Raw genomic sequence first — 21,819 nt, forward strand, 5'->3', positions numbered from 1 at the left:
CATTTTTTAATATAGTAAATACATGTCTATAATAGCTATTAAAATACTACTACCCTGTAGTTCACTTTACTCAACAATTCCCCTACACATCTGAACTTTTGGGGAGGTATAAATAATAACATGGAAATTGCTTTTCCAGAAATGTGTACCATTACTACTTCCTATTTGGCACTATTTGCTTCTGTGCTTCATATGAAGTCCTTTAATTTGCTTCAATGTACACATACTGGATTTAGAGCTACTTTTGACCCCCTGGGACAATTGGAGGGTCCCTGGTGAGGGCCACTGCCCACAGGCTCCAGCAGGAGGTATTGGGGGCAAAGGAGCATCAGCAGGGAGCAGGGAGGAATGCAAGAATGGTGGTGGTGGGTGGTGATGGAGGAGTTTGTGGTCACATGATGAAAGGAGGGTAGACCAAGACAGTATTCTATGGAAAATAGTGGGAGGTAAGCTATTACTAGGTCCTACGTGGTATCTCTATCTCATATCAAAAGCAAAACAACAGGTAAGATTCTTGAAATAATATTTAACATTTTTTTCCCCACTGATAGGAATTGCAGGCATCTCCTGTGTTCATAATGATTGGCTCTCTTTCATTTAAAAAATGATTCTAGTGACCTGCCATCTGCAGAATAAGCCATTTGAGTAGCTTTCCAGCAATAGAGATAGATTTATTGTCATATTTGAGGGCAAATTTACAATGTAGGCTGAAAACAAACAGACAACGAAAATTGGCCTACCAAAAGATTCAACATATAACTTTTGATCTCATTATTGGCACCTTAGTGTAGTATCATTTTCTACTCAGAAGGGTAACTGTCACAGGTTCCGTGTACCTGCCACTGTGACAAGTATGTTCTTCATCAATGTTCTGTTTTCATAGGGCTCCATGCAGCCTGCACTATGACTGCTGCACACTGAGCTATATTTCTGTTCAAATATAGAGGAAAATTTTATTTCTTTTCCTAAAATTGGTCATTCTGGGGTCTTACATTTTATAAAATTAGGAATTTCCTATCTGGATTTCTGGATGACTTACTTAATTTATGGCTATTGTACCAACTTCAATGACTGATATCCACTGTGGCAAAACTAGTGACTGAATGATATATGGATGGATGCTATTTCCTGAAGTGATTTGTTGATGTTTGTTTCCCCAGCAGATTTATGTTGTCTATTAAGTCTTCCACCACCATCTGGTATAATTAATGACTTGTGATACTTGCCTCTTGTAGCACAAAATCCATCGCCTGGCAGAAAATGCAGATGGGCATTCTATGAGATGAGCCAAGATTTTGAACACAAAGGCTTCCTCTGCCAGCTGAAAGCAGATACATGAAAAGCCCTTGCCACCTGGAATTTATCTTCTTCCTCCTTCATTGTCCCAGAACACAGGACAGCAACTAGAATTTGAGTGGGACTGAGACTAAAGCTTCAGTCAGCAACAGGGGGAGCCTAGCCCACCACGTCATCATCCAGATGTTGACTTCGGATTTTACTATTGGCCAGAGCCTTTGTTTTCTTCTTCTTTATTCACAGCTCTTTCTTTTATTCAGTTCTCTGTTCTCCCTTTTATCTCTTCCTTGACCTGAGAAATCACCATTTTCTTTTCTTCACCTCTTTTTTTTTTTTTAGATTTAAATTTTTCTTGTTTAAATTATTACATATGTCTCCTTCCCCCCCCCCTCCCCATTGACCTTTCCCTGGCCACTCTCACTCCCCAGCATATGCCCTCACCCCCGCTCCCTTTACTGTCTGTGTCCAGTGGTTATGCTCATATGCATGCATATAAGTCCTTTGGTTGATCTCTTACCCTCTCCTTCCAGCCTCCCCAGACTTCCCTCTGAGGTTTTTGATGTTTTGTTCTATGCTTCTATGTCTATGGATCTATTTTTGTTCATCAGTCCACCTCTTTTTTCCCAGAAGTAATACTTGCTCATGATAAAAACATTCAAACATAGAAAAGTAATATAAAGCAAAAGTTAGATATGCAAAAAAGTAAACTTTGTTAATAAATTATTTTTTCCTTGAATAAAATTTCTATGCATATTACAGTGTAATATACATATGTGTGTATATATCAATTTAAAAATCTTAAGAAAAAACTGGAGTAGAAAGAGTAATAATGTGTAGACAGATGGCCTTTCATTGGTATTTAATTGGTGCCTGCCCTTAAGTGTAAAAGCTGAGAAGGCAACTCATGCAAATCTAACATGCAGATAATAAAACAAAGTGGGACTCCAAACCCATTATGTTGCAATAGTTCTAGATGCACTGCTAAAAGAGGTTTATAGATATTGACATGAAATCACTAGGAGAAAGACCACCATGGCCTCCAATGGTGTGGGGGGAAAAGAAACATACAGAAGAAACCTTCAAGGATGGGATCCGAAGATGGGAGAGATCTGGAGTATAGGCAGAGGAAGGGAGACACAATTTCAAATGAAGTGGAGTAAGCAAAAGAAAGGTAGGGACATGAGTGGAATGACTTGGTTAGAGGCACTTGTTTGCATGGGGATGTACGACTGAGCATAAGGATTGGTGAAATTGTGGTACATCCTGCTTGCTAAGCTATGGATTTTAGATACACATATGAGGGTAATTGGGAGTCCTTATTTAAGTGCAGGATGGTATGATTAAAAGAGTTTCTTATAAAGAAAAATATGTCAGTGGTACACAAGATGTATGAGTGAAAAGACTGTGGGCAAGGACTATGTTAGGAGACCAAAAGAAATCAGAAGCAGAATTGAGATGGCAACAAAAAGGGAATATTAGATTCTAAAGACATGCAGAGAATTGGCAGAACTTAGCCAATTGGAATAAATGCTTCATTCTCTCTACCCCAAACCTAGGGACCTAGGATTTTTTAAACTTAAAGTAAAGATGAATATTTTCATAAAGTTAATCAATGATATATTCTTTTTAGTGTAAAAAGATTAACACACTTTTACGAATCCCTCTCTGAATATGTGGGAAGAACAATACCCCAAGCCCCTTCAGTTCTGTTGCTTAGGGTTACTCTGTAAGGGACCTATCCATTTGTAAAAGGTTTTTCTCATGATATTTTAAGGCAGACCTTGATAAAGAATAAAATGATGTAAAGTGTTTAACCTCTATCTGCCTCAAATTGCTCCTTTGAAAAATTGGCATAACAACACGTGTCCCAGAGAGCTGCTGGGGCATTAGATGAGTTAAAGGATGCTAAGTGTCAAACTTAGTGTCTCAGTAAGTTTTAGCTTCCCTCCTCCTACTCTTCCTCCTTTTTATACTTCATGCATCTGAAGTAGCCTTTTGGGACATCATGGGACTGTTGCTGTAATCCAAAGGACTCATTTTGTCCCCAACATACTTTGTTAAAACTATTTATTTTCAAAATTATTAACTATCTATTCACAAAATTTTGATATTCCAACCAGACCATCACCAGACTCCTTGGATCACCTCAAAAATACATATAACATGAAGGGGAATAATATTTCCTTTTTTTACACCATTGATTATGTCTTCCCTCATTCAGTATTTTATTCTCTTACTTTCGGTGGCACCATACTCCCTGGGTTTTTATTCCACCTCTGAGGCCTACCTTTTTTCAACTCTTTTGCACATGAATTTTCTTATATCTGGCCAACTGTATGCTGGGTATTCATAGCTCAGTCCTGACCACTGTCCTCTCCTCCTGTGTTTTCCTTCACTAAACAATTTCATCTAAGTCACCCACCACCTACAGGCCCATAATTTCCAAATATATACAGGGTGTCTAAAAAATATATACACGCTTTAATAGCTGATAGCTCCATTTTGACAATGAATTGTATTTTAATAAACACTGCCTTTATAATTTTTCAAAGTGTGTGTACACATTTTGGGGGACACCTGATGTTATGTCCAAACCTCTCCTCCGAGTTCCAGATACAAATAGCTCCCTGCCGAGGGGATATTTCTACCTGAAAGCCTCAGAAGCCCCTCAAAATTGTGTGTGTCCCATTCACTTGGTCATCTTTCTGGTGTTCTCTCTCCACATTTCAAAGAAAGGTGGTGCTTGTCCTCTCTTCTCCATGGCTTCAGTGCTGTGGTGGTTCTATCTCTTACACCGGCTTTCATTACAACTCTGATATCACAGATTCACTGCCCATCAAGTTTACTTATGTCATAAAGTAGCTTTGTACATTATGTGTGCTAGTTCAGTAAATAAACATTTATAGAGTTTTAAGTTATTTAGTTCCTAATACACTGCTGGTGGGAATGCAGGCTGGTGCAGCCATTATGGAAAACAGTATGGTGTTTCCTCAAAAAATTAAATATGGATCTGCCATTTGATCCAGTGATCCCACTTCTAGGAGTAGATCCAATCAGAAGGAATATAGGCACCCCTATGTTCATAGCAGTGCAATTTACAGTAGCTAAGATCAAGAAACAGCCCAAGTGCCCATCAGCAGATGAGTAAATAAAAAAGCTGTGGTACTTTTACACCATGGAATACCATGCAGCAGTGAAAATGAAGGATCTGTTACCCTTTGAGACAGCATGGAAGGACCTGGAGAGTATTATACTAAGCGAAATAGCCAGTCAGAGAAAGACAAGTATCACATGATCTCACTCATCTGTTGAATCTAATGAACAAAATAAACTGATGAAAAAAAAAAAATAGATCCAGAGACATAGAAGCATGGAACAGACTGTGGGATCTCAGAGGGAAAGCGGGATTGCGTGGGTGGGTGGAAAGTGATCAACCAAAGAGCTTGTATATATACAGTATATGCATAACCCATGAACGCAGACAATAGTGGGTGAAGGCCTGGGGGGGGGGGGCTGTTGTGGGCTAGAAAGGATCAAATGGGGGATAAAGAGGGACATCTGTAATACTTTCAATAATAAAGATTGAAAAAAATTTTTTAAGTTGTTTAATTCCTGAGCAAACCCTGTATGTATACTCAGATGCAGAAGTATAAAACAATACATAAACTATCTACTAGAAGTTATATAAACCAGATAGCTAAGTATCAGGTAAAATATTTTATTTAAAACATTAAACTGTGCGAGTATATACTTTTTCTTAAACAGTGCTGCCTTAGCAATAGCCTGCATAAATTTGAGGCCTTCAAATTTATCAAGGAAATAATCAAGCAACTATTATTTGTTGAATACATATGTGCATAAGTCCGAATTGGAACTTGGAGGAATATGAATAAAATGTAAAATATTATTCCTGCTCTTCCTTTAGATTTGTAGGCATGTCACGTGGAGTCCTCATTTAGATTAAAAAAAAAAAAGAGAGAGAGAGAGAAAAGAAAAGAAAAAAAAATCACAGGCTTGTCATTTGAAATAAGAGACCAAATACTTTTCCAGCCCAGTTGATGAGACAGTTACATATGAACAATGTTAATAACATAACATACCTAAATGCTTTATCAACGGTCGGATCAGCAAATACTATTGACATTCAGAAGAGAAGGTCAAAGGGGATAGAAGCAGAATCCACAAACACTTATTGCGTTCCTACCCCATAAAGCCTGTGTTTTTCTTGGTTTGGGAACACATGGAGAGAGAAATGCCTAGCTAGTTGGGCTGGTTTTGAATGATGCGTTGGATTTGTCTGGAGGGAGAAAAATCATCCCGTGGAAGAAAGAAGGTGTACCACAAAACAGTGACAAAAGTGATGCCCAGGTGACTTTGGAGGGGGCAGGCAATGGCTTGACTAGATTCGGTGTTCATGCTAAGGAAAAGCAGGAAGGAGGTTGGATTGTAGGGTGGGGCAAGAGTCAACAAGAGTAGGAGAATTTTAGTTTTCAGAAGGCAAAACAGCACTTTCCATCACAGAAGTCTCTCAGTTTAAGACATGACTTGGGTGTATTTTTATAAGGTTTAATGGGGAAACATTTACATAGCCCCTTTATAAGTTCAACATGTCTTATTTTGGGTTGTGAGATTATTTATTTGTTATTTACTCTACAAGTATCCCTTGAACTTGGGGAAGAAAAGAAAAAATTGGGGTGGTTTGTGTTTTATTTAAATTATAGGAACAAAGGAGGCAGATGCTTTATCCAGAGCCCTGGCAACTAGGCAAAAGGTTTCCCATGTCTCGGTCTCCCTTCTATTTCCAGAGCAGAAGAGGTTGGGTTGGTTACAAGTACTTTGCAGGACTTCAGGTGATCTTCATTTCAAAGAATCCTTATTAGGTTCCACTGTGGTTAAGATGTAATTTGAGAACTTCAGGATTTCCCCTCTCTACCGATCTACCTACATAAGAGAGATTTGTGGGTCATGCTTCAGGTGGAGGGCAGTGGGTTGTGTGGGAGGGGATAATCCCCCCTTCCTCTCTTGGTTCTTAAGACTGGCCCAACAATTAAAACGACATAAGACAGATTAACAGGAGAGAAAAAAATCAAATTTAATACACACAGGAATTCACATAAGCATGAGCATACAAAGACAGTAAGGCAATATGAGGCATATGTGTCATTCCGGACGAAGGAGAGGAAGGTAGGGGTCATAGGAAGGTGAACTACTGTCTGTGGTGGTAGTTCCTTCCCAAAGCCTGGCATCCGCCTTCCATCTTAAATTCTTTTAGCAGTTAGAAGGAAGGTTAAAAGTTCTTCACAGAGCTTTCTGGGCCTTAAAAAATAACCAGTTTAAAATAATCAATATCCCAAAGAGGCATAGTTTATGGTTGCAAACTTCTGCTTTTCAGTGTCATGCTCCTGAGAGAGCATGGTAGTGTTGGAAGAATGAAATGAAGGTGGGTGTTTGTTTTTTGTGTTTTGTTTTTTTTTGGTAACTAACTTTCTTAAGTTGCACTTTTTTTGTGGTGAAAGATGCTGGGGAAAGAGAGCAGGCCGCATAGCGGTCAGTGCAGGTTGCACTGGGTGCTGCAAACTGGACCTCAGGCCTCAGATTTTGGTTTCGCGATGACTAAGCCAACCTGCTTAGTGGGCAGCCGCCTTTCTCCTTTGTCCTTGCACACTTGGCGCTTGACAAGATGCTTCACCAAATGACACAAACAACCGCTAGGAGGTATCCGAGCTGTGCGTCGGCCGCCTAGGCAAGCATAAATGGCTAACGTTGGGTCCCTCCGCTCCGCGGGTCCAGGCGGGTGGCACTTTTCCAAGGTGGCGATGAACTAGTGCGCGGAGTGAGAAAGACATCTAAGAACAAGGGACCTTTCATGCAAAAGGTGGAGTTGACGGCCGCGCCTCCAAAGCATTGTCACGTCGGGAGGTCTGCGTGCTTGGCCACCAGCTGCCTGGCTGCACATCTGGATGCAGCAGAGCTTTCCCCTGCAGGGCGGAGGCGAGGCGGAGGACCGCGATGTGCACGCACCTCCTCGTGCGCGCGCGCGCGCGGGCCCGTGAGCGTCGGTGTGTGTCTGTGTGCACGCGCGCGCGCGCGCACGGTTGCTGGTTGTAGCTGCGGCTCCCGGACCCGGTACCGGGGGGTGGGAGCACAGGGGTGATAAATCTCCTCCGGCCTTCTCGCATCTCACTGCGGGTAGATAACCAACCAGGTAGAGAGAGACCAGGGGGACAGTTCCTGCAGACCGGCTGCGTGTCCAAGGGTCAGGTTATCAGCCCGTCTCGGTCACACTGAGGGATATTTATATATATATTTTTTGGGGGGTAGTGGTGTTTTTGTTTTGTGTTTTTATTGTTTGCCTCTATCTCCAGAGAGCAAGGGCGGGAGAGGGGCGCGCGCTCCAGCCGAGCGTCGCGGATCTGAACGGGTCGGAGAAGGCAATTTTGCGAGTGGGGGGAGGGAGGGGGACCTTGATTTCCACCAATCCCCGGGCGTTTGTCTGCGAAGTCCGGGGCGCAGCGGAAGGCTGCGGCGCGCTGCTGAATTAACTGATGAGAGCGAGTTCTTTTCTTCTCCGGGAGGGGCGGGGAGCGAGGGTCCTGGCTGGCGAGGCGGAGGGGCCCGGGGCAGGATAGCGGTCCCGGGCCGCCGTGGAAATTTCCAAGGACTTGGCGTGGCGCGGAGAGCGCGTCTGGGGCGGGGCGGGGGGGGGGGGGGGGTGCCTGGCGGCGCAGCTGCGCGGGAGGCGGGGAGAGGCGGCGAAGGGCGCAGGAGCATCTCTCGGAAGGGGACGCCGCGGGCCAAATGTCTGGGAGGGAGCCGAGCCGCTCCCCGGCCCCGCGCCGCGGGCGACAGTGATGCTGCAGAACCCGCGGGGGCCACTGGTCGCCGCCGCTCTCCGCGCGGGCGGAGGACCCGGCGCCCGCCTTCTTCAGGGGAAGCAACCATGACCGTAGGTCGTGACTTGCCCCCCGGCCACTTCCCCTAGAAAGAAATCCTTGAAAAAGTTGCATTTAAAAAACAACAACAACAATCCTTACTCTGACCTTTGGGGCCGTGGGGGCCGAAGAAGCGTTTGTGCGAGTGCAAGAAAGCGAAAGGTGTGTGTGCATTGGGGGGCCACTTCGCTTAGCGCTGTGCTGAGGCTCTGGTCTTCGCCGCGCCCCCCCCTACACCCCTCCTGCCCCCCGGGACCCTGGGGCTGCGATGAGCCCCTGCGGGCGGGCCCGGCGGCACACGTCCAGAGGGGCCATGGCTGTCCTGGCGTGGAAGTTCCCGCGGACCCGGCTGCCGGTCGGAGCCAGCGCCCTCTGCGTCGTGGTCCTCTGTTGGCTCTACATCTTCCCGGTCTACCGGCTGCCCAACGAGAAGGAGATCGTGCAGGCGGTGCTGCAACAGGGCACGGCGTGGAAGAGGAACCAGACGGCGGCCAGACTTTTCAGGTACTCCTGCCCTCGTGGCTCCTCCCGGCTCGTGTCCTTTCCTCCCAGGGCGCGGAGGGCAGGGTCACTAGCGAGGACCGCCTCGCAGAGGCATCCCTTTCAGCCAGTCCTTCCTTCCCAATTCCTAACCCGGACACTGGAGTCAGGAGCTCTAACCACCCTTTACCTCCAGAAAGAGGCAGACACCTGCTTTGCCCGTGTGAAAAGCCTGTACGCATTTCTGCCCAAGTCTGATTTGTAGCCTACGGTTTGGTGATAACTGGCGGGAAGGGGGACCCAGGCGAACTTTGTGCCTTGCACTTAATGAGAATGCCTCTCTTGGGCTCTGCAGACATCTGAAGCTGTCGAGAACTAGAAGCAGGTAGGCTGTGTTTTAATGAGGTGAGGTGAATGGTTGGCAACATAAGTCACTGATGAGGGAGTGGTGGCCAAGTCTTGGGCAATGCAAACATGCACACTCAGCCAGGATCCAGTGGCTTTGTGCAGTGTGCCTATCACAAACACAGGGCACTTAACTGAGGCCCTACTAAGAGCCGGTACTGTGTGATTTTTAATGTTGAAGTCTCAGCAACTTTCCAGTAACAGCTATTAACCCCATCTTACCAACCACAAACTGAGTCTTCAGGAGGATCCTTTCTCCAAGGTCAACTACCTTGGAAGTGTCCCTGCTGGGAAACGCATCACGAAAGCTCGACAGCTCCCAGATCTTTCTCTGGGCTTAGACTGGGGAAGCCTTCTGAAGGATGGGAGATTGCTTTAGGGAGGGACTTGACCTCAGAAAACAGACAAAAACAAACAAAAACAAAAACAAAACACACACACCTATAACCAGGTTGGATACCAGAACTCTGAGGATCCCTCAGAGGTTGTAGTTTTCCTTCCTTTCTGGGAATTTCAGCTTAAGTATCTAAAAATAAGTTCTTGGCAGCAGGGGTTGCCTATGGATTGGAGGGAAGACAGAACTGCTTCCCACGTTCTTTCCATTTCCCAGGGCATGTTGGAGGACACTCTGGTGCTTCCACCCCGGCAGGTGCCCCTTTCACCTTCAGTCCCTGGGGCTGAGGATGCTGTGGCTGGCGCTTCCGGTGATTGTAGTGGTCTGGATGGGGAGTGCTTTCCTATGCTCTGCACAGGACCTTTCAGGCAGTTCATGGGCAGGTGAGAGCCAACTTAAACATTTGTCATGACTGTTCCAAATGTTCAGAAACATCTATAAATTTTTTAAAAAGCACTTTAAAAACATACGGTTTCCTCCTTCATCTCAGGCCTGGTTCTGGAAAGAAGGTCAAAGAATTAGGCAATTCTTTCAGGGAAGGTTGCTAAATTCTCCTTTAAACTGGGAGGGAAGACTTCTATTTTCTCTCTCTTTTTAGACTTCTGCTTTCATTAAGTTTAAAATCACTCCTCTCCCTTAAAAGGATATAAGGATTTACCTTCCCTCACCTCCACAGTGTTGATTGTTGGACTCAAAAGCACTCAAAAGGTGTAGCACCCAGCAATTCTTTTCTCTAAAGACGAAAGCACTTTCATGTAATATAAGGAAATGAGTTAAGAGCGTCCCATTGGTTTGCAATGAAAGAGTCCTTTTTTTTTTTTTTTTTTTTTTTTTTGTATAGGAGGAGGAATAATGAAGCTCTGTTAGAGAATAGATTTCTTTTGGAAAACATAATCAAGTGGAAAATACTTCATATTCTGAGACACACAGGCGGATAGTTTTCTGAGACACATTTGCCCTTTGCTATCTGTAGCCTGGAGTAATCTTTGGTTGTTTGGCTGCCATTTGGTCTTGTCTCTATGTGCAGAGAATTACTTACTGAAATGCAAACACCGTACAAACTGCCTAAACACTTATCCCTCCAAGTTAGTGCTGTAAAATGGTGTAAGAGGCACTGCTCCTTATTGAAAAGCGCGTGTGCTTCAGAGAAGAAGCCTGAATTTTTAGACTGACTATGCCATGATCAGATAAACAGCAGAGGATCTTTGTCAAGTTACTCTATCTCTTTGAGTCTCCGTTTCCTTATTTATAAATGAAATAATAACATACCTTGCAGGGTTGGTATAAGGTTTAAATAAAAAAACACACACACACCTGATGATAAATAGCAGTCAATAGTGTTATAATTTTTATAAATGATATATGTTATATGTTACAGCTTAAATAAGAACAGCTTGCCAGCCTATATGAATTTGGAATATTTCACCTGTCATATTTGTAGAGAAACTTTTATTGGTCCATATTCTACCCACACTCCCTTACACCCCTTACATTTAAGCGAATAAACAGGGACAAGGTGTTTTAAACGATAGTAAAAGTATCATGGTTTGTTAAGTTAAATTGTTTTTTACTCTCACGTTTGCAAAAATCCAGTGTGTGTGTGTGTGTGTGTGTGTGTGTGTGTGTGTGCGTGTGTGTGTGTTTATTTTACCATCTGTATTTTTAGTATGCAAGTAGTAGTGTATGTTTTCTAAATATTAGACAGGATGTTAGAGGTGGTTTCTTGTGCACCCAGTTCTTGTCTTGCTTGTAGGAAAGAATTCAAACAAGAGACAGTACCAAATAGCAGCAAAGCATGCAAGAGTTTACTTGCAAGAAAAAGAAATACATGTAGACATACAGCAAACAGGTTAGCTGGTTGACGCAAAACCAAGTGCCCTGCTCCTTTGAACATTTTAAATTTTATACCCTAGAATTGGGTTGTGGGGAAAAAAAAGAAAAATACCTCCTCAGGTTTCAAAGCTACCCCACCTGGATGTTACTCTCTGTTAGACCACATCCTGGAGGGGGTTTCAAGTCTTCAGCTTCCTCAGTCTTGGGTCTGCTAACTCTTAATTCTTGTGTAAGCATCTCCCATGCCTTCCCCTTGGTCTTAGCCATCTATCCCCATTCATGTCTGTCTAGCTACCTACTCTAACATTCCCCCCTTCAAGTGATATCGGTCAAATTCGTTTGGGAAGTTGAGGGATGCTAGTCTGGCTTCTGACTCTACTTCTGTGGAATTGGACATGGAGCTGTGTTGGCCTGCTATCCCTTGCTCTCTGTCTGGGGTAGCTAGATTGGGGTGGAGTGGAAGTGCCGTGTAGCCTGGTCCAATGGATTTTGATGTATGAGCTGATAGCCTTGTTGAATCATCATTTGTAGATGTATTGCCTGTATCTGGGAGGAAAGAAAAGTTGTTAGTTTGTTCATTATGCAGGGACCAAAGATGCAGAGAAGTATGAGTTATTAGTCGATCTAACAACGGTAAGAACCAAGTTAAATTGGGAAATGCCTGCTTAATTGTATTCCAAATAATATCTTTCATGCCTTCTAGATTAAAATTCCATAGCCAAGTGGCATGTTTTAAAATGGTTTGAACGTCTGCTTCAATTTGGCCAGTACTATTGATGTAAAAACAGCACGAGGTGTTTGCTAGGGTACATACCCCTCCTTGGGAAGCTAATAAGTAATCTAATGCTATGTGGTTATCAGTGACCATCTTGGCTATTGAATTTATTGATTGAAATAATTATCTTAAGTCTCTGCCATTAGTAGTAGCAATAGTGGTCATTGAAGCAGTGATATTTTTGGCTGGAACAGCACTGTAGGTAATGCTCTCTGCTAGCCTAATTAGGCTTCCAATTAAGGCTGTTAGGCCTAGAACAAGTAAATCTATAGCCCTTTTGCACCTTTTGTGAGGACAATAAATCTGAACAGTTTGCTCTGGGGATGTGGGGCAGCCGATTGTCTCTGTTCCTGTGGTTGAAGATGGATCAATGTATTGTTGAGCTATTCCACTTTGGGGTGTTTGTCCTAGAAACATAAGTCCTTTGGGTAAGCAAAGATATCCATTAGCATCATTAGGTTTAGTGGGGTCTAGGGAGATATGATTTAATCAATTAGTGATTGATGGCAATGCCGATGTATTGCATCCCGGGTAGTGTCTTCTTGTTTTTCCCTTAGATGGGGAAAGAATGGTTCTGTTGCAGTTTTGTAAAGTCTGTATCTGCAAAGTTGTATTGCAGGTACTAGAGCTATTTAGGGATTGGAGGGTACAGTTAGTAGCATTTGGTTCTGCTTTAACAAGGGATCCATTGCAAATACCTGCTGATTTGTGTGTGCCATTTTTATAACAGCAGGTAGCACTTCGGGTTGTGCTACAACTCTATTGTTCTCTATCTGAGAATTTGAAAGTGAGACCATCCTGGTCACAATGAAAAACACTTCTGTCTTCCCGATGGGAGAAATTCTTGTTAACTTGGTATAGAATATGGTGGTCAAGGGTTGAAAACACCAAAGTGTTACATTAACCTTTTGCACTCGGATGTCGAGTGTGACTCGACACGGTTAGCATTAGAATAAAGGAATCGAGAAAAAAGCAAGCGAGTGCAAAGGAGTTTTGGAGTAATTAAACAAGTTGGGCTGTGCTTAGACAAGTTAACCTGATAGGGTCCATGGGATAAGGTAAGAATTGGCCAGGAGTCCCATTAGAGCATGGTCAATCCTTGCTTTAGGCTGCTGATGGCAGATCCAACAGATTTCAGTTATATTGGGAACCTGTAAAGTTAACCCTTGAGTAAAATAAGAAATAGCTCGTTTCCCCAGCCTAGGCCTAGCACATGAGTAAAGGTTAGAGGTAAGAATAGGAGTTTATTCATTGTGTATGATTATAGAAAAGACCAAAACAAGCTTCAAATGGTGTGTCTGAAAGTGCACAGGCAAATGAGCAAATAAGGAGAAAAGTTATATAGAAAACTATTGAACTGTAGAAGAGCAATTCTGAAAGAGGAAGCATTCCAAGACAACAAAGAGCAAAATCCAATCCAAAAGAACATTACGAAATTTGTAAATAACAGTTTAAATTGAGACATGGGTATATGGGAACTACTGCCTCATTGGTTATTAGTAGATCTTGAACAAATCTGTTTAGGCTAGTGTGTTGCCTGACAATGCTGAGAATATATGTGTTTTTTAAAAATTAATCTTTATTGTTGAGATTATTACAGAGGACTCCCCCCACCCCAGCTTCCCTCTACCCGGTTCCCACCCCACCCCAGGCCCTCACCACCCTATTGTCTGTGTCCATAGGTAATGCATACATGCATATAAGATCTTTGTCTAATCTCTTCCCGCAGCCCCCCACACTCCCTTCCCTCTGAGAATCATTAGTCTGTTCCATTTCCATGCCCCTCATTCTATTCCATTCACCAGTTTATTCTGTTCATCAGATTTTTCATTTGTTTGGTTTTTTAGATTCAATTGTTGATAGATATATATTTGTTCCACTTTATTATTCATATTTTTTATCTTTACCTTTTTCTTCTTCTTCCTCTTCTTAAAGAATACCCTTCAAAATTTCATATAATACTGGTTTGGTGGTGATGAACTCTTTTAGCTTTTTCTTATCTGTGAAGCTCTTTATCTGACTTTCAATTCTAAATGATAGCTTTGCTGGGTAGAGTAATCTTGGTTGTAGGTTCTTGCTATTCATCACTTTGAATATTTCTTGCCACTCCCTTCTGGCCTGCATAGTTTCTGTTGAGAAATCAGCTGACAGTTGTATGGACACTTCCTTGTAGGTAACTAACTGCTTTTAATATTCTCTCTTTGTCTTTTGCCCTTGGCATTTTAATTATGATGTGTCCTGGTGTGGTCCTCTTTGGGTTCCTCTTGTTTGGGGTTCTCTGTGCTTCCTGGATTTGTAAGTCTGTTTCTTTCACCAGGAAGTTTTCTGTCATTATTTCTTCGAATAGGTTTTCTTGGGATCCTCTAGTCTACTGTTAAATCTCTGTATATTATTCTTTATTTCAGTCAGTGTATGCTTAATTTCTGACTGGTCCTTTTCCCTTTTTTTTTTTTGGCATTCTCACCAATATCCTTGAAAGTCTCACTAAGTCCCTTGGAGGTTTCTAGAAGATTCTTGAGTAACCTTATAACTGTGGTTTTGAACTCTATATCCAGGAGTTTTCTTTCTTCCATTTCTTTCATTTGTGACATGTTTCTTTGTCTCCACATTTTGGCTGCTTCCCTGTGTTTGTTTCTATGTATTGGGTAGAGCTGCTAAGTCTCCTTGAGTTGATAGAGTGGCCTTGTGTGGAAGGTGTCCTATAGGGCCCAGTGGCTCAGCCTCCCCAGTCACCTGAGTTGGACACTCTAGGTGCACTTCTTTATGGGCTGTGTGCAAAATTTTGTTATAGTTGAGCCTTGATTGCTGTTGGTGTCACTGGGAAGAATTGACCTCCAGGCCAGTGGGCTGTGAGGACCAGCTGCAACTACAGTGCGAGAGCTGCTGTGTAGGAGACACCCTTATGGAGCAGGACTTACTTCAGTGGGGCTTTGGTGCTCACTGAGTCTGCCCCTTGAATGTGTCACTTATGGATGTAAAGAGTTAAAATCTGGTATGGTCTCACTCTGACCACTGGGTACACTGGCTCTTGAGTCTCCAGGGAGGTGCAAAGTCAGCTACTGCTTGGGCCACTCAGCAGGAGCTACAGAGAGATCATCAGATTTCTCCTCTTTGTATAGGGTTTGGAAATACCCAGATGAGGCCCAGCTGTGAAGCAAGGCAGGCTGGTGCTGGGTCTTGGGCCTTTTATTGATAGGTTTGAGGCTTCCTGACCCAGCTGCAGTTGATTTACAGATTTTTAGGCTGAGAAAGGACAGGCCATGCATATTCAAAAGCAACTACGCACAGGTTGGGTGGGGTTGTAAATTTGGTGGGACGGGGTCTCAGTGAATCACCAGGGCGGAGCAAACAGAAATGGCTGCCAGTCAGCCCTGCAACCAGGGAGGTCCCTGCACGGGCACAATGACTGCTGCAAGCACCTCCATTTGGAAGAAAGCCAACCCCGAGTTCCTGCCCCGATGCCAGACGGTCCAGTTTCTCCTCCTATGTGTCTGGCTCACCCAGAGCCTCACCAGGCACTAGAGATCAGAGGAAGCATCAGAGGAAGTGGGAGCTTGTAAGTTCAGTTCGTGGTGCCGGCCTTTTATGAGGAGCAGCTGGGTCTCCAGCACTCAGCCCCAATCTGCACTGGTTTTTACAGCCCATAGGGACTTCTTTTCCCAGCTCTGGGAGCCAGGACTGGGTGTCTGATGTAGGCCTGGGACCCCTTGCTCCTCTGGACAGCCTCTTCAGAGGCGATCTCCCTCGCGATTAAAAAAGCGGCACCCATGCACACGTGGGTGCTGGGCCAGCCCTTCCGTGCCTCCACACCTCCTACCAGTCTCAGTATGCTTTCTTCTTTAGTTCTCTAGTTGTAGCACTTCCATTCAGCCAGCTTTCCAGCGGTTCTGGATGATAGTTGTTCTGTATTTTAACTGTAATTTTGATGTGGTTGTGGGAGGCAGTGAGTACCGGCATTTGCCTATGCCACCATCTTGGTTCTCCTCGAGAATACATGTTAAAAGTGGAACCTCATTAGTGTTCTCAGGGAAGAATCCTTTGAACATCTATGTCCTGTGATGTTTCCTTCTAGCTCTTTGGCAGATGCAACATAAACCCATAACACAATTTCTACACAGAGGGACCCAAGAATGTAGATGCAGGAGCGGGTAGGACAGGCCAGGCACATCAATTCATGGCACTTCCTATGGGCCAAAATAATATGCTGAGAATGTGAGCATGAGCAAGTCATAACTGCTAGCAGAGTTCTCAGGGCTCAATGTAATGGGTCAAAGTGTGCTGCTAGCGGAGGGGGCTCCCAGAGGCTATGACCCCATTGGCCGTCCCCACTCCTCTTATATGTCACAGTTTCTCTTGCAGGCGGTCTAGAACAACTATGAGGACCCTGAGTGCTGGATGGCCAGCCTTTACGTGGGCAGGTTAAAGTTTAATTACAAATGTGTTCTGAAGTCCCTATTAGGCCCTTACTTGTTGCAAGGAAGACCCTGCAACACCTACCCAGAAACCCTCAGTTGCCTGAGAGTGTCTGCTTTGCAGACCTGTGGGGAGATGTGTCTCTTATCTTTGTGCCGGTTCATCACCAGGCGCTCATAGTTACTTTTGTTTTCCTCTCACAGTCATTTCTCCCCGATTAACTGCAATTGCTGCCTCACCCTCTTAATCCCGGATAAGAAGCAAAAGCAGCCTTAACCGGTTTGGCTCAGTGGATAGAGCATCGGCCTGCGGACTCAAGGGTCCCAGGTTCGATTCCGGTCAAGGGCATGTACCTTGATTGCAGGCACAGCCCCAGTGGGGGGTGTGCAGGAGTCAGCTGATTGATGTTTCTCTCTCATCGATGTTTCTAACTCTCTATCCTCTCTCTTTCTCTCTGTAAAAAAATCAATAAAATATATTAAAAAAAAAAAAAGAAGCAAAAGCAAAATAGCCCTCTTTCCAGCCTCCTGGCTACAAGACTTACAATTTGCAAAATTCAAGTCATGGCACCAATATGTTAGAGGTGGTCTCTGCGCCCCTGGTTCTTGTCTTGCTTGTAGGAAGGAATTCAAACAAGAGATAGTACCAAATAGCAGCAAAGTATGTAAGAGTTTATTTGCAAGAAAAAGAAACACACTCAGATATAGCTTAGCTGGCTGAAGCTAACAGAGTGCCCACTTGTTTGGGCATTTGAAATTTTATACCCCAGCTCACAACTTGTTAAGTACTGACTTCTCAGAGGGTGACCTTGACAAATCTCATAGGAGAGGGCAGCAAGAAAGTAACAAAGCTGCAAGAGTTTTGAACCAAATAGGGAATTTCCCTAACATCCTTAAAGAAAGTTTTGATGTGACTCTTGTTGCTTTTGATTGAGTAGTCAAGTAGTGGGGAAATGCCAAACCAAAGTGGCATTTGGCATTTCTGGTCCTTATCCATTTCATTTGCTCCTCAGAAGAAAACCTCAGTTCAGAATTTATGTGCAAGGCTTTATTCTTGGTACCTGACATAGTAACAACCACCACAACAAATTATTTGGCTCTTATTATTATGATGGCAGTATGCGAAGTGCTTTAAATGTATTGACTCATTTAATTCTCCTAAGAATCTTGTATAAGTGGATACATTATACATTTATAGATGAATATGCCCTGGTCCCTGTCATCAAGGGATTTGCTGTAGTCCCAGGGGACAGGCATATGTTTACAATTAACTCACCAACTGGAAATAGGGCCATCAAAGAGAGGCAGCAAAGCCCCTCGAAAGACGTAGGGATTAAGGAGCTGTGAGGATGGTTGGAATTCTGGTTGTATCCCTTTCTCATTGTGTGATCATTGGTAAGTTCAACTCAGAGCTTCAGTTTTCCCATGTGTAAAATGGGGTTGGTAATCATTTCATACAGGTTTATGAAATTACATGATAGCACACAGAAAGTACCTAGAATGATGCTCACCACATACCTCTGTTTAGTGTAAGGTAGTTGTAAGAATAGAAACACAAGCAAAGTGTTGGGCAAGTTTGTGGAACATGGCATTACATTCTATCAGAAGGAGGGAAATCACAGAGGTGGTGGTGCTTGTACTAAGCCTTGAAGGCTGGTAAGATGGGGTGGTAATAGGAGGTGAGGGTGGAAGGATGCTCCTGGCAGAGACAGTAACAAAGGCCAAAGCAGGACAGTGTGCAAGAGCCTGGTGTGCAGCCTGTATGCAAAGTTAGTAAGTGGCCCCCCGAGACTGTAGTAGGTAATGTAGACTGGTAGACTGGAAGGTAGGTGGAAGCCAGGTCAGAATCTCTGAATGGTCTTAAGGTACGGCTCAGGGTAAAGGGGGGTCAAATATATGGTAACAGAAGAAGATTTGAATTTGGGGGTAAACACACAGTGCAATATACCTATGATATAGATGTGTGCACTTAAACCTATATAATTTTATTAACCAATATCACCTCAATAAATTTAATAAAAAAGTGAAAAACAAAACAAAAACAAAAAATTTACCAATTCTTTACTTTACACTAGGCACTATGATAACCCATTAAATACACGATTTCATTCAATGCTTTACTTTACACTAGGCACTATGATAACCCATTAAATACACGATTTCATTAAAAAAAAAAAAAGAAATGAACAAACATCAAGTATCCAAAGACACTGGCTGTATGCCAGTGTTATTGGTTGGTTTGGGACAAGGGTAACACACCAAAGTACTTTGAATATCCTGTCTATTTCCTGGGTGGTAACCATTACTCTGAGCAGCGGTGTTTTTCTTTCCTTTCTTATATTCTGAATGAAACACTAGTGCAAACAGTTCTAGATTTATGTGGCTTCTTTTCTGTCCCTGTTTTTGAATCTATGGATATCAGAAGCTTCAGGTATTTCCACAGTTGCCCTGGTGGGCACAGAGGCACTGTAGAAGGGATGAGATGTAGGTGCAGTGATATATATATATTAGAGGCCTGGTGCACGAGATTCGTGCACTTGTGGGGGGGGTCCCTCAGTCTGGCCTGCACCCTCTCGCAGTCCAAGAGCCCTCAAGGGATGTCCAACTGACGGCTTAGGCCCACTCCACTCCATCAGGCAGACATCCTTAGCGCGGACATCTTTAACGCTGCTGTGGAGGCGGGAGAGGCTCCCGCCACCGCTGCTGTGCTTGCCAGCCGTGAGCCTGGCTTCTGGGCTTCTGGCTGAGCAGCGCTCCCCCTGTGGGAGTGCACTGACAACCAGGGGGCAGCTCCTGTGTTGAGCGTCTGTTCCCTGGTGGTCAGTGCGCGTCAAAGCGACCGGTCATTCTGCCATCTGTTCGATTTGCATATTACCCTTTTATTATATAGGATATATATATATATATATATATATATATATATATATATATATATATATATATATATATATGATATAGGTTTTATAGTTGTGAAGTTGGGGGATTTGTGGAATTCACTTTAAAATTAGTTAAGGAAAAGGATGGTTTAATAAGTTGTGGTGCTTGAGAAAATAAGCTTCAATTATGTTGCGGATTTACAAATATGAAAAACTTCATTAACAGCAACCACAATGACAAAAACAAGTCATTAATATTTATTGGACACAAAATGTACCAGGCCTGGTTCTTAGTTCTTATATTTGTTAATTTTTGTTCCCACAGCTGCTTAATAACATAGATATTTGTATGTTCTTCGTTTTACAGGTAAGGAAATTGAGGCTAAGTGAGATCCTTTAACAAAATGATGGGGTTGGCTTTCTAACCCAGAACTCTTTGATTGAAAGCCTATGCTCCTTCACTGATAATTTTGGTTAAAGGAAACATTGCTATATAGAATGTATATATATATATTCCTTATGATCTGGCCATGATTACTTCTCCAGCATCATCTTTCAGCAGTTAAGGGTTCTAGCTCCTGAAATAAGCCAGGTTGTGTTGGTTTTTCTCATGTCATTCCCTCTGCCTGGAATGTTTTCCTTCAAGGCCACATCTCCTGCTCTTCACCTAGTCAGTTATTACTCACTTTTTGACCATGCAGTGTAGAGGTTAAGAGCAAAGGTTCTGAAGTTAGCTGTGCTGAAATCCTGATTCCACCACGTGCTGTGTTCTTCAGCAAGTCAGCCTTTCATTGTCCATTTTCTGTTCTGTAAAATCTTTTAGGATTGCTGTGCACATTAGAATAGATAATGTGTTGAAAATGCTTAGAACTGTTTCTGGCACATAATTAGAGCTTAACCCATGTTATCTCTCCTCCAGGCAGCATCCCTTACTCCTTTGTGTCTACCACTTTTACCAGAGAAGATACTGGAACTATAATAGTGAACTTAATTCTTACTTTCTTGAAGTTTATTGGCTAATGAAGGGAGACATAATGAACAGAAAAACTATACAAATATTGAATATCTGCTAGTGACAGGTGCATTTTTCATGCTGTATCAAAAGTACTAGTTTGCCATCCTTTTCTGCTGATTCATTCAGATTTGCATCCCCAGATTCATTCAGAACTGAGCATAGTTCCTAGTTTTTTTTTAAATTACTGTGTAGTGAACGTTTTAGGAAAGTTTTGGACCAGATCGCTAGTCAGTCAGGCAACAAACACTTAGTGAGGTCCAACACCCTGCTTGGCCATGTGGGGAGTCAAAGGAGTAAATGGCATCCTCTCTCTCTAAGTGTTTTTTTAAAAACATATTTTTATTGATTTCAGAGAGAAAGAGAGAGGGAGAGAGAGAGATAGAAACATCAATAATGAGAGAGAATCATTGATCGGCTGCCTGCTGTACACCCCACACTGGGGATCAAGCCTGCAACCCGGGCATGTGCCCTGACAAAGAATCAAACTGTGATCTCCTGGTTCATAGGTCGACGCTCAACCACTGAGCCACGCTGGCTGGGCCCTAAGAGTTCTTTAGAGCAGCGCTTCCTAGTCTCTGCACTGTTAAGTCTCAGCACTACTAACATTTTAGGCTGGGTGATTCATTGTGAAGGGCTCTTCTGAACATTGGAAAATGTTTGGTAACATCCAAGCCCTCTGTCCACTAAGTTAAATAACCATAAATGTCTCCAGGATTAGCAAAATGCCTCCTTGGGCGGGGGGTGGGGGGTGGGGGGGGGAGGGGACAAAATTGCCCCTGGCTGAGAACCCCTGCTTTAGAGAAACAAAACCAACCCAGTTGAAAGGATTTTAAAAACCCAGAAACTATCATGCAATTAAAAGACAAAATTGGAGACTGCAAACTGTAAATGCTTGGACTACTGGAAGTGGAGTGAATGAATTGTACTTTGATAGATGACCAGGTCTTGGTTAGGGAGGGGTAGGGAGAGAGGATGCATTTAGAGAGATTTACTCTAAGCAGCTGTCTCTATTGAAAGTTTGTGTGGCAGCTGGGGAGGGTTCTCATCAATGCCCTCCTCAAACCCTGGCAAGAGGAGCCCATGCTCTGTGCTCTAGTTTTGGGGGGCCTCACTCTGCTGCTCCTGTGGTCTCCCCACTTCTTAAGAGTGCAAGGCATCAGTAAGGCCTTTGTTGACCCTGGAATTCCCTGCCCAAATGACCCAAGCCTGCCTGCCTGCCTGCATGGGGCATTTCCCCATCCTTCACCCTGAGTGTGGCTTGCCCGCTGCTGTGAGCACTCCACTCCTAGGCTCAAGGGATGGCCAAGGAATGGCTCTTTGTGGGAAATGAAGGCTGTGGAAGTAACTTCCATACGGGATTGGGGAGTCACATGCACACTTGGGGGCGTTCTTTCTCTGTGT

The 21,819-nt window shown here is 43.5% G+C and overlaps 1 protein-coding gene across 1 annotated transcript in view; it reads left to right on the plus strand.

Moving 5' to 3' along the window:
* The first annotated feature begins 8,443 nt into the window (after nt 1-8,443).
* The window catches only part of ST8SIA1 (ST8 alpha-N-acetyl-neuraminide alpha-2,8-sialyltransferase 1), a 133,991-nt gene continuing 120,615 nt past the window's right edge, over nt 8,444-21,819 (plus strand). Inside the window, exon 1 of the mRNA XM_008140483.3 lies at nt 8,444-8,732. Coding sequence (XP_008138705.1) covers nt 8,497-8,732 — 236 coding nt within the window. The 5' untranslated portion in view covers nt 8,444-8,496. The remainder of the gene's footprint in view (nt 8,733-21,819) is intronic.

The sequence above is a fragment of the Eptesicus fuscus genome, chromosome 7 (genome assembly GCF_027574615.1).
Source record: "Eptesicus fuscus isolate TK198812 chromosome 7, DD_ASM_mEF_20220401, whole genome shotgun sequence".
Classification (NCBI taxonomy): Eukaryota; Metazoa; Chordata; class Mammalia; order Chiroptera; family Vespertilionidae; genus Eptesicus; species Eptesicus fuscus.